Source organism: Ctenocephalides felis, unplaced genomic scaffold, assembly GCF_003426905.1.
Source record: "Ctenocephalides felis isolate EL2017-DRISC unplaced genomic scaffold, ASM342690v1 CF-g0.4_SCAFFOLD_03571, whole genome shotgun sequence".
In the NCBI taxonomy this organism is placed as follows: domain Eukaryota; kingdom Metazoa; phylum Arthropoda; class Insecta; order Siphonaptera; family Pulicidae; genus Ctenocephalides; species Ctenocephalides felis.
In genome coordinates this window covers 69,853,146-69,867,674 of record NW_020539725.1, presented here as the reverse complement: position 1 = coordinate 69,867,674, position 14,529 = coordinate 69,853,146, and the positions used below count along the sequence as shown (strand labels likewise).

Genomic DNA, 14,529 nt, shown 5'->3' with positions numbered 1-14,529 from the left:
TCTGAACTAAAATTGAACTAAAAGCTATAATTCAGCATTATAAAAAACCATCTGCTCGACAGGAACGCTTGATTGAAATCGTACTGACAAATGCTTTGTTGAGTTCTATTTATATTGAATCCGTTAATTATGATTGACAAATATACTCGTCATGAAAATGTGGCAGAATTAAAAATTTTGTATAAAACTAAATATATTCTGAAATGTGAAGCTGTTTAGTATATTCTGATGCTAGATAGCTAGGTGCTAGATATGACTGTATAAAATAAATAGTTATAAGTGGTATTTTACCTTGAGGAAAGTTACATGAATTTCTTGAGTAAACTGGTTAATCTAAATCTACAGGATTTATATAATTTTATCATGGATAATGCGCTTATGAGTCAGCTCTAGATATTAAAAAAATCCAATTTGTGCTAAAATAGGCATAAATTTTTAGAATGATCATTTATTGTAAAAAGAAAAAAAAATGAAATTCACGTAAAAATAGAAATTAAAACAAAAACAACAGCTCTTTCATTAGTGTAATATATTTCATTAAAGCAATCAATATAAATGAAAGTGTAAAAGCACGTTCAAAAATATATTGTAAAAAAACAACTAATTGATTACTTTCTGTTAATTTTAAGTTACTCATTTACAAAAATTAATATTAGCAAAAAAAAAAAAAGAAAAATCACTATGAAGATTCAAAATCGTATCAAATGAGCCTCAATAATATAAATAACAAAAATGCAAACGCCAACAAAATGAAAATATTCATAATAAAATATGAACACTGTAATACGATATTAAAAAATTCCGTTGCGCGTATTGCAAATTATTATTTTACATATTTGTGATGTGGTAAAAATTCAAAGTTTTTGTTAGATTATATAAGAGAAAACTATTATGAATTTGGTAAAAAACGTCTTGATAGAAGAAATTAAAAAAAAAATATAAATAAAGTAAGGTTTCCGAATTATTTAATAATAATTTCACGCTAATATCAAAAAATATTCCACGAAACTCGAGTTAATTTAAGAATTACGTTTTTCTCCAAATAGAATTAATGATCATTGAAATTAAAAAAAAACGATTTTCGATTAAACTGTCGAATTTGGAACATATGATCAATTCAAAATTACTATGACTTTTTTGTTAAGAGTAACAATACTTCATATGATCCAGTTTAATATTTTTTTATCCAATTTCCAACCTGTCACTAGTGTTAAACTGAATAGACGTGTGACAGTTTTCTAAATATTTTTCGTTGAGAATTTTCTTCGTAAATTCATGTGAGAATTTTGCTGCTGAAATAAAAAGCAAATTTGAATAAAATCAATATGTTGCCGCCGTCGAACAAGATTCTAACGTAGGCATTATTCGAATTGGGTAACATCATATATATATATAAAAGTAAATAATGTTATTTTTTTAAAAATTCTTGTTATAAATTTGAAAAACATTTTTTTATTGTTAGTCTATTGGCTTAAATAGAAGAAATAAACAAATTGGGAAACTTGTTCCATACAAAATACTCATGTTCCTATGTGAGGAAAAAAATATACATTTGATTTTACTACTTAATAGTAATAATTAAAATAATTTGGGCCCAAAATTTATCAAATTTTTCGCTATTTCGATCGTCCAAAAAATTACTAAATGCAAGCAATTGTTTGAATCGTTTGAGCAAAATTTAACGAGTTCAGTAACTGAGTCCAATTTGCATTAAAATATGTAAAAATATATAAAGTCTCTTTTTGTTTCCTCAAAGTGTACACTAATAACATAGTATTTACGCTAAAACATACTTTATCGCTTTAGTGCCCACGTTAATATCGAGTAAATGCAATTTTATGGCGGTGATTTTGCAGTTTCTTAGAAACCACTTTGAACAAAAACGTCAATTAAACTCATTACTTATGTAACAACTCTGTATCAATAAATATTAGACTCAGACTAATTGGAAAATTCTTTGTTTATAGTATTTAACTATAATTAATAATGAAGAAGAACGTCGTAAATAGAATTATAATCTCTGATGAGTCTTCCAAGTCTTCTGTGTCAAAATATCATTTTTAAATTAATTAAAATTCAAAAGTAAGTAGACACAATTTACACATAAATTGGTTTTTTAATATTTCAACTAGTAAAGATTTTACCCATATATTAATAAGGTTACTCATGCAATTAAAATAAAAATTTATGTATTGATTTAGTTCCAAGTTCCATTAACTGTCTCTGCAATAATAGATTAAAATCTACCAATTTTTTGCAGCACATTGATTTTACTGAATTTAAAAAAAAAATTAAAATCCAGATTTTTTTTAAAGTATTTTATTAAAAGTTTTATGATGCGATTTAATAACCCATTCTTGTGGGTATGTAACTACTTTCATTACATTTTCTCCTCTATATTTTCTATTCCCTACCTCAACAAATTTTCTATTTTCTATTTTTTATTATTATTTACATACAAATTCGCAAACCGTATATTTCGTAAATTTATTGCTTGTGCAACCATGGCAAATATTTATTTTGCCGAAATCTATATGCATAGCAAATGCAAATATATAAATAATAGAATATTGTATGTTTAGGGATACTGAAGCTCAAATTCCACATTCGTATTTACATTGAATTATGATTGAAACAATGACTGAATACGAAATATTTTTTGCATCAGTGAAACGAAGAAAACAAAATGTGGGCGTAATAAATTAAAAATGAAAATGAATTATATTGCGAAACAACGACTTAATTACATATATAAAAATATAAAAATAAAATAAATATTATTTAATTTTTTTTATACTAGTTGCACCCGCAACTTGGTTTCTGCATTTTTATTTTAAATACCCTTCATTTTCAGTTTTTTTCTAAATTTATTGAAAAATTTCGTCATATACAATATTTGATTTACCATTTATTTCGTGGACTAATACAAAAAACCCTTTTACCCTTTTTCGTGTTTTTAGAGAGATTTCACTTTTATTTAGTCAAAACTTATAGATGTCTACTTTAAAAATGCAAAATCCACCTTATAAATATTTATCTTCACAGAAAAACCATAAACTTCACTAATTAAATAAAATAACCAATAAATAATTGATCAATTTCATTGCAACCCTGAATATTGTACATAGATGTACCTACCTACTAATTAATAATTATTATAAAAGCAAAATATAGTAGAAATGCGATAAAATTAAAATGAGGTAAAAATGATGAACTAGAAAAGCAATTAGATTCACATTTTTAACTATTTCGGTTGTAATCCAATTATAAAGGGCAAAGCTCCAGAATTTTTTGGGGGTTTTATCTAAACGGATATAATTTCAGTAACAAGATTTAGATTCTATGCAATTAAAGAAGAAAAAAATAGATTTAAACCCTTTTTGGTATTGACAATATATGTATTACATGGGTCATCAAGAAAAATCAGAATTTAAATAAATTACTCAAAAAATCCGAAAAATTTATTACATGCATCTATATTTTTTAAATTAAAAAATGGAATCAATTTCAAGACTGGCCCAAATCTTGGCTGTTAATTTTCATACACTAAAACTGTGCTACTTTAGTTAGCAGTTTAATTTGATAACAATTTAAATATTTTATTCAAAAACTCCAAGAATTGAATACACAAACTATTTTTTATCAATATTTTCAAAATAAATCATCAAGGCTCTATTAATTAAATTTAATCAGAACGTCAATTGATATTTATAAATAATACAAACACATGACGGTGAATCACAATTTATTGGGAAAACCATATTATTACTATGGATTATTTATTCAACAGTATAAAAAGTACAAGGAAAAAGATTTTTAAACAGTCAATTATTTATTGAAAAATATTTGTACTGGATTATAACTCGATATTATTCATTGCATTGATATCTGATTTATAATATGTACGTTTATTTGAATTACCTCCGAAAAGGACTTAAATTGCTATTAAAAATAATTATTATAAATCTTCAAATTAAATCTAGGAACTTATATAAGAAATATTAAGTATTTAAAAATCAGGCCGGATTAATATTTAAATGTCTTTAATATAATATTAAACATTTTTAATAATCTGTTTGAAAACATTTGAAAATCCTAGAAAGGCTATAGTTCATGAAGTTTAAGATTGCACTATTAATACCAAGTAAGTTCTTCCAGATAACATTGTACTTTTACACAGATAACTTTTTTATGCCATTTTTCTTTTCCTTATCTCAACATTTTTTTATTGTTAACTAAACACACATTTCTTTTATAAATCACTCAATTTATCAATAACTCAGCAGTAATCTTATCTCAGAAACTGACAATATATGCAAAATAATTGCGCATACAAATAATATAAAGGCGAGCATATATATTGTCATGCTGAATGGATAATTTGCTAACGTAAATTCATTTACATTTGCATTTATTTATATATTATTCTGTGGAATAACACTCTGAACTTTTATTTATATCAAACCATAAAACAAGATACTATTGTAGATGTGTAATATAAAACTTTCTGTTTATATGTGTTTGCGAGATGAAATATACTCGGGATTTCTTTGGAAAACGTCCGCCTTTTACCTTTATGTAATAAATATTGAATTGAATTGCCAAACAAGCAAAAATAATATATATATATATATATATATATATATATATATATATATATTTCACAATTAAAACAACCTAATAAATGGATAAATTTTTAACCCATTTTCTGAAGTCCCTTTATTTCATTCAACTACTTATTTATACTAATAGAAATAAATAGAAACGTATATTTGTAAATTATTATCTGTGTGCAATAAAGCCCATAAATGCCTAAAAACTTTCATATTAATGATTCTTTAATAAAACTATTAATCAATCTTTTATGTTGCAAAATTTTCAAATTCTTCAAGCGCTAATTTCGAAACAACACTTGAATTGCACAAACAAAATATTAATATTTGTTCCACATGTGAATTTTGCAATTAAACTTTGTAATATAATATGCAAATGAGATAATAGAACGATTGTATTTGTTTATTATTGAATGGAGAGAAAATGTCATAAAAATTATGGAATTTCAACAGATAGATTAATCAATGATAAATGATTTATGGGAAAATTTAGGATTCTTAGACTAATTTATTTTACCAATAAAATCTTTCAAGATTTATAAATGCTGCTAAATTAGTATTGTTTTCCAGTGATGTCTTTTAATCAGCTAAATAAATCTTTAACGGTCATTAATCAAACTAATTGTAATGAATGGACGGAAATTAATCTTCCAAAGAAACGATGAAAAACTTACTTAGAAAAGAAATTATCAGTACAAAATTAAGTATAAAAATAGATTTTCAAAAGAACTGAATACTAAAAACGTAATTACTAACGTAAGTCAATGGCCCTAGAGATATATATGGGTCTTAGAGAAAATTCTTAAAAGAGATGAAAATATGTTGCAGAGAATCGTAAAAATTATTTTCATAATAAGTATATGTATAATATGTTATCAAATAAAAATAAATAACCTTTCTATACAAAATTAATTAGGTCAAAAATACTAATATCGGGAGAATTTAAAGTAAGGTAAAGCACGAAGGTCCAAGTAGACTTTTAGCAAAATATGTGCATTATATAAAAAAATTGCAAAGCAATTGAATAACATATAGCTAAAAATTGTGCTTAGGTATCGTAAACTAAATAACGCTACTCAAAACAAAGAAAATATGAAGTAACTACTGCTTAACAAATTGTGAATGTCTCCATACAATAATGGAAAGATTGTAGTCCAAATAAAAAAACATAATAAAATACTTTAACTAGTGGGGTGCATGGCATCGTGTCTTAAGGCAAATTGCTGGAACTTCCCCTATCGTAATTTACAAAAAAAATTACACAAAATGTGTACACATTTTTAAAATCTCTATAAAATATCTATTAATTTGATGTGCATAAGTCCAATGAACATTTTTGACCGCCAAATGACATTTTTTTAACTAATTTTTATCGAGAGTCCATAATGGCTTGACCTGCCTTACCAAAAATTTAATCAGTTTTTCATCTTGTCAATACAAGTAAAGTGCTTTTTGAATTATTCAAATCACACACACACGCACACATACATACCTCAATTTTTTTAAGGTACGCCAGAATGTTCAGAAACCTTTGAAACGTGGAGATATAAAAAAAAATTCATTTCCGATTTTTTTTGCAATTACTATAACTTGCCCTAAGGGAAGTTAATAATATAGATATTTATTTTGGAAAACTATGCTTTTGCTGAACGTAACTTCATCTTCACTTTTCAGTCTTTTTTACGGATCATGTGGTTTGTAAATGTACCTTAAGAAGGCGTTAAAGATCATTGAAAAACATTGGCTTTATTCAGAAACGAGTTTCCGTCCAGTAAAAGCAACTATCGTTACAGATATCCAGATACGACCGACTAACTAAAGTATACATTATTGTGATATTTATTCATTTATATATGTAGTTCACATATGAGCGGATTCAAACTTTCCTTTTGCATAATATCTGAGAGATTGCATGGTGCGCGTAATAACTCAAGGACGTTCGTTCGAATCTACAATATGTACTACTCTCTTGTACTGAACTATGTATGCAATTGGTGCAGTTGCAGCGGTTTTGCACTATGTGGGTATTGCATCTGCATCTACAAATGCATCTGATGATGTCTCCTTTGTGTTTACACATTGTACAAGAAGATAGACGATCTCTCTATTTAACCAGGGGTTGGTAATCGATACTTATGGTCAACGTATAATTGGATATTAACACTTACGGGACGGCACCGATTTCAAAACAATCTACTGTACCGGCTGTAAACTTGAATTCATTGTGTATGTTATGCAATTTGTTTGATAAAAATTTGTGGTCATTGAAGGACATACATTTATAATATTAATTTATTTTGATCATTTTATAAAGAATGGTGACGTTAAAAGCAATTTCCAAAATGCATAGCTGGATGATTTTGACATGTTTTACAATAAAATGTTGTTCGCCGCCTCGCTCCTGGTGCTTTTCTGTCGGAACAGACAATACACTCCCTTTTTCTTTCTCTCGCATTTAGAATATGCCACTGATTAGTCAGTATATTTGTTCATTTTTTGTTGCCATAAACTTTATGGCATAAAGGTTTGTTTTTTCTATTATATTGTCTAATCATTCATTTGTAAAATATAAAGTAAAATCTTTTGGATGTTTTATATTGCTTGGTATTTGTATTCGGGGTGTTTGTTGATGTATGACAAAATCGATTATTGAAGGAAAATCTGCACATTCGCTAATGTCTTTCCACTCTTCATTTAATTTGTCGAACTTCTTCTTTTTGTTGGTCGGATAATATCATCATCACATTCATCACTATCTTCGGTGTGAATAGTAATTTCGTAAAATTTGTCTGTATAAATGTCTATTTGAAACTCATCTTCACTACTGCTCAATTAACAAAATTTACCAGTCGTTTTGCCATGTTTCAAATCGCTCGGTCGTTTTAAATATTAAAAAAAAGACTATATAGCAAAGAAAAAGATACTACTAAAATAACTTAAAATTATTTTCAAAATACAACACTGTTTACACTACATGTAATTTATTCAACTTTTCGATGCAAACTAGTTGATGACTCAGCTGAGTCATTGTTTATAAAATAGCCTGTGCCTCACAGAGTATGTTTGTCCATTCAGGTGGACAGCCGTCCCTAAAGAGTTAATATGTATAGCCAAAAGTAATGTTCATTATTAAACCACTTCTCACATGCCTATTATATTTTAAGGAGTTCATTTTGACTATCAACTGAATCAATACACAAAGTTTTACAAAGTTTACAAATATAAGATTGATATATTATTTTTTGAGAAATATAGATGGAAACTGTACCGTTGTTATATAATATTAGTTTATATAAAGAATTTTATCACTATATAATCTTTAACGAAACTTTTTTATCGACCTTAAATTTTAAGGCTTTTTAAAAATTGATATAAAATCATCATTAAATTCACTTCACTTTTTCATCTGATTAATTTTTATTGCCAATACAATATTGATTTCGACTATTTCATTTGTTTTTTATGCAAAATAATTAAAATAGCTAATTTTATTATTCAAAAATTATATACAATGTATTATAATTTATAGTTTCTCATATTTTACAAAACTATTTTTGTTTTGTTTTTTATGGGCAAAATATTAATAAAATTATGCAGAAAAAATACTAATATATTTCCTAGAACCAGTTCGACATATATTATAATTATGTTTTTATATATTATTGAAAAATATTTGTTTGTATTAAAAAAGTTAAATATTGCACAATATTTATCCGAATTAATATAGACTTTTGTTCTAATTGTTATGTAATCAATTTTGATAAAAAAATATTGTATACGGTGTTATGTAATTGTTTTTAGAGGAAATTTTAGCAACAAATATACTGGATATTTGGCAAGTGTGAAAATTTTTGAAAAATATGATAGAATGAAATTATTTCAGGAAAAAATACGTAAAAAGTTTGTAATAAGTCTGAAGTTTGATTTTATAAGACGATCTCCCAATTCTAATTTTTTATAAAAATTGAATTTGTTAAAAAAATCTATTAGATGGTACGTAAATATTTTTAAAGAAAATTTTGGTAATATGCAGAATTTTCGAAATATGTTTCACAAGTGTAAACAAAATTGAAAAATGGTTTGATGCCATACGTATTTATATGTTTATATAGAACATATTTTTAAGTATAACTATTTATTTCTAATGATATTTAATTATTTTTTTATATTAAAACCCAATAGGTTAATGTAAAATCCAAAGTCATATGATCAATAAACAAGAAGCAAATTTTAGTAAGAAAGGGAAGGATATTATAAAAAAAATTGGATGTGAATTAGTGCTTCATTTGTTACCACATACAAAATCATAAATTCGTTTTGTTCAAATAAATTCTTAACAAAAAATAACGTTGATGTCCTCTTTAAAGGAATTATTTCCTCTATCCACTTGACAACCAAAAACTCGCTTACCCGTATTAATTACAATTAAATAATTTATGGTTTCAATTTCACATATTTCATAATTATGCACATGATTATTATTGAATCAATAATATTCGATAAAAGTAGTTCGCAATTGATAGCAATTAATTTTGTAACAGAACCACAAAAATTACAACAGACAAAACCGAACAAAAGTTCAATGGCCACGAAATGAAACCAGCACTCCAGTTTCAAATGTAACAATCGATTCAGAATTACATACTTTTGTTTTAATTGAATTATATACATATATACATGTGCATGTACATACATACACATCCACACATATACAATAAAACAACACCTACACACATCAACAAAATCAACAAAAATTTATAACAATATCAACAAAAATTTTCTGGTCTATATCGAATTATTATTTTAAACAAATTTTTGCTTTGATAAGCAAAAATTGCCAAATTTACTTTACCCAGTTAATTGTAATTGACGAATATATGAGTCATGGAGAAGTTGCAAAATTTTGTGTGATGACGTGTATATACGTCATGCGTATAAAACTGTGAATATTTTCTATTTAAACTATTTTTTTTAAAAAAACGAAATATTTTTTGGAGTGTCAAATTGTTCAGAATATATTGAAGCTATTCCTGTATAAAATAAGTAGTCGTAAGTGGCATTTTGCCTTAAGGCAAGTTGCATGAACTCAAATGTGTAAATAATATACTTGATAATTAGGTATTAACATTATTTGAAAATTTTAAAACAAATCATGTTCTTACGTTTATAAATACTCATTAAAACTTAAATTGTTTATAAAAGTATGCATTAAAAATTATAATTGATAATTTTTAGTTTTAGGTGTAGGTATATTAAAAAAAAAACAAAAAAATGATACAATGTCGAGGTTGTTTCTAAGTTTGAAAAACAATTCATATTGCCAAAGAATGTAATAATTATAAATAAAAAAATATAAAAAGAATTTTACAAAATACTCATTAAAAATTAAATTGTTCTTTATTAAAGTGTACACTAAGAATTATTTTTTATAATTTAGAGGTTTAAAATTAAAGATTTTAAAATTTTGAAATAATATCGAGGTTGTATATATACGTTTGAAGAAAAGTTGATATTCCCAAAACGTTGAAATAATTATGAATAAAAATATTGATAAAAAAATGATTCAGTATTACAAAGATATATATTCGTATATATTTTTTCATTTCGGTTTGTCGTAATAATATCTGAATCTCTAAAATAAATAAAATTAACGACCGTGCAAAATTTTAGCAATAAAAGCAATGATATAAAAAGATATTCAATATGAAATCGTTCTGCACTTTTTGTTTCCCAATAAAAATTATTATTTCGTTCCATTCGTGTCTAAAAAAAAAAATCGTGCCTAAAAAAATTTATTAACCCCCACTATATTTTTTTATTCTGACATTTTTCTCGTAGTTTTAAAATATAAATATGTTTAGAATTGCTTGTAACATAAGAAATGAAAAAATTACGTTTCACTGTACTTGAAAATTTTTATCATAAATTAATATAAAAATGGCTTTAAAAATTATTTTCTTGACCTTAATTGTAACTGTTTCCAAACTTCAATATATATTTCTTACTAAACTTAGAATACTATACTAATATATATTTGATAGGTTAATAAATTATACTCAACAATTAAATTAAAAATAGCGTTCACTAACCACATGTATTATCTGTAAAAGTAGCTGAATGTACTTATTGTATAGTTCGCTACGTAAAATAAAATATTAAAATATATATAAGTCTATGTGGTAATGTATTAAAATTTGTATTTACTATATTTCAACAAAATTTAGTTATTTTTGTTAAAAATTAATTTGACTAATAATTTAAATTAAAATTAATGTCTACTAATCACATTGTTAGATAACCTCGTTTAAATTTTTGAATGAACTTGGTTTGTGACAAATGCGCCGTCTCTTCAATTTTCGGATGTGTTCGTATAAAACGTGTGTCCATGTGTGGGCGTCAAAACCACACATCCAAAATTATACATAAATACATATATACATACATATACAAATTTATATATGTATATATACATACAAATATAAATTTTCTCCTGTGTCTGTGTCAGTGTCTGTCTGCTGACTTGTTGAATCCCGGATCTGTGCGATCTTCAATGTGTTCGTGCGAATCAATATGTTCTCGTATCTAAGTAGTTTATATAGGTGAAATTCGAAATGTTGTATCGTTTGCCATATGGAAGAGTCGTTCGAGACTTTTGTTATTGCAAAAACGTAATTTGTTATTAACAATTGTCTTTTTATGACGTGCGCATGTGGAATAATGGAAATGATAGGTGGAAATTCGAAAATAGTGAGACGTGCTAAAGTAAATAAAATTTGTGTTAATCCGTAATCTGATTATTAACTTTTCATCAAAAATCGAAGTTGAAAATGTTTTCGTATCTTTACGTTTCAGAGGTTTCTGAACATTTTGATATACATCAGAAAAAATGAACGGTGTTTGTGTGTGTGGATACAATTATTCGTTAACGATTTCGGGCGTACAGAACAACTGATTTTAATTATTCAAAACACATTCGATTCCTATTGATAGGGAGATGTGCTCATTACTTTTTGGATACTTCAAATGAATAATTTTAACCTTACAATTCAGATTATATAATTTTTATAAATATTATCCTTCATTTGAAATCTGATTGAGTTTTGTTTATTAACTTTTCATGTAAACATATATAAGCGTCGTCATCATATTCACGTGCTTTTATATTTTGTCTATAAAATACGAATAATGAAAGTCACAGTATTTATAATAATCTATTTGAAAACATTTCCAGCAATTTTTAAGGCACGTTGCCATATACTACCAGTTTTTTTTATTATTTTTTTTTCATTAAAATTACAATATGTCTTGATAATTTTCAGTGAAAAATATATAAGGTTGAACACAGTCATAATTAAGGTCAAGAAAATGATCTTTTAATGTCATTTTTATATTTTAACTGAGAGTACGAATTATAATAAAATTTATACAACGTAACATAATTCTAAGACTTATATGAATGATTTAAAAAAAAAATTAAAATTTCATTAAATCTAAATTTTGAATTCAGTTTCGAATCTGTCCCGACACAAGGCAAAATGTTTTTGTAAAATTTATACATTTTTTTGTAAATTTTGACTTAAACTACCAAATTCATACTTTGTTGTTGAATTACAATTGCAGTTGTAATTGGATTACTGATTATTATGAAAAAAAATGTTTAAAATACAAAACGGCAATAAGACCCTGTCCAATTTTATCAAATCAAAACATGATTTTAAAAAATTACATGGATTGGATTTAAGAATGTACCATCACTTTCACGTGTTCTTGAAGGCACAAACAAATTCAAATTTAAATATAAAATACAAAAGCAAATGTGTGGCAAATTCAAATATAGAACGGTTGTTTAAAAAAATAAATACGAAATTTGAAATGTAACTTTAGCAATAAAGTAAAAATAAAACGACAATAACCTAAAATAAAACAAAATAAAAACATAATCTCAATCACAGAAATTAACTCCCAAAATTTACTTAGAATTCACAAAAAATCCATTGGAAGACTCGCATCACGTTAAAAGCAACACATTTACGTAAGAATTGTGTTAAATTATATTACACAATGAAATTAACACAATTTTATTAAAAATTCACTTGAATTACATTTTGTTGATATATTCAACATTTAAAAGAAACAATTTAAAAAAAAACAATTCTATTTCACATAATTAATATTGTAAGAAATTAACTACCCGCAGGGTAAGTATACACAAAAACATTAAAATTACGTAACAATTATGCTAATTTATAGAACACGATGAAGTTCATAAATTTTTAATAAAATTCAAGTATTTTTTGGTACCACAAAAACATTTTGGAAGCATAAAAGAATCACAACAAAATTGCAAGGCAAAATGTCTTAATTTGGAAAAAAATATTTGGCGTGTTTTCGGAACTAATTTCAAAACCTAATTTTTTTCGTTTTTAGAAACTTATTTTGATTAGTACGAAATAGTAAAACGAACACTAGTTGTATAGTACTTTAATAAGAGGTAAACCATTGGCGTTTTCCTTTTAAAAAAACACTAATGATTATCCAATCACTTAATGTTTATTATTGTAAACCACATTAATTCAGTAATAATTTCTGAACTAATAATATTTCAAAAGAAAATTTTGAGAAAGTAACAGCACCAATTTGATTTCACCAAACAAATGGTTTAAGAAAAAACATCGCATTTACGTAACAAATACGTTAAATAATAGAACACGATGAAATTAGCACAATTTTCACAAAATTCGCGCTAGTGAAATTCACCTGATATCACAAAAATATCTTTAAGACAAAAACGACTCATAAATTGCAAAGTTGAATCAAATTCAAAAAGACAATACTTGGCGCCATGTTTTTTTCCAAAATTTATTTCAAAAACTAACTTTATTTATGCTACGTGTGAGCCATATTCTCGTCGATTATAAAGAACAAAATTATTTTTGCATCACTTTTCACAGTGCACAAAAATGTAGGATCTTTTTACACAAAACCACAAAAAACTCACTCAACCACCTCGAATGCAAATTTACGGAAATTGTTTGAATAATCACGAAACCAAGAAAATTACATAGCACAAAGCAATTTATATAATTAATTGATAAATTAATAATCACTATTAATTTACCACTTTTATATTTTTTTACAATTTTGTATAAAAAATATATTTTTAATACACGGCGCTACGCACTTGTCCTTTACGACCATATTGAACATGAACACATTATCCAACACCCACATTTTGTCGGCAGAAGAATTATGACACAATTCTTGAACTATCATTCATTTAGGCACCACATTTGGGCAAAATTACTTAACTAAAACTTAAAATAAACTAAAAAATTTTTTTTTAATCGCACTCACCTCGACGGAAATGGGGCAACTCCAAGCTGAGATCATTAAAACTATCACCAATAACACACTATCACAAAATAGATCCTAAATTAGGCTTTTTGGTAAATCCTAAAATAGGTTTTGGAATCAATCCTGAAAACGATGGTTAATTTTACTGATTATTTAACATTTATAACACTGAAGGAAATGACTGAGAAAATGTAGTTTCCGGCGGACACTCCGGCCGATGGTTGGTCACACTGTACACTAAAGGTTTTTATTTTTTCACCAATTACGCGCCAAATTTTCGTTCGAGTATTAAATTATTATTTTTTTTTTAAACACTTTGAAATATTTCGGGAGCAAAAACACGTCTTTATGCTTTTGCGGTTCGGCAAGAACTGACTGAAGAATGAAGTAACAAGTGATTTCGTTGTATGGGACAGAACGAGATGCATGTATGGGGTTGAGAGAGATGGATAGTGATAGGCAGGGGCGGACTGGTGGAAAATTCTGGAAAATTGTTTAGATTTTCTTATTTATTTATGAATTTTGCGGTTTCTTTGTGGAAAATTATACTGTGGGTTAATAT

General features: G+C 26.0%; 1 protein-coding gene across 1 annotated transcript in view; it reads right to left on the bottom strand.

The window, feature by feature from the left end:
- Positions 1-14,245, bottom strand: part of LOC113384790 (terminal nucleotidyltransferase 5C-like) — an 82,730-nt gene extending 68,485 nt beyond the window's left edge. Inside the window, exon 1 of the mRNA XM_026622546.1 lies at positions 13,968-14,245. Coding sequence (XP_026478331.1) covers positions 13,968-14,003 — 36 coding nt within the window. The 5' untranslated portion in view covers positions 14,004-14,245. The remainder of the gene's footprint in view (positions 1-13,967) is intronic.
- Between the last annotated feature and the right edge of the window lie 284 nt (positions 14,246-14,529).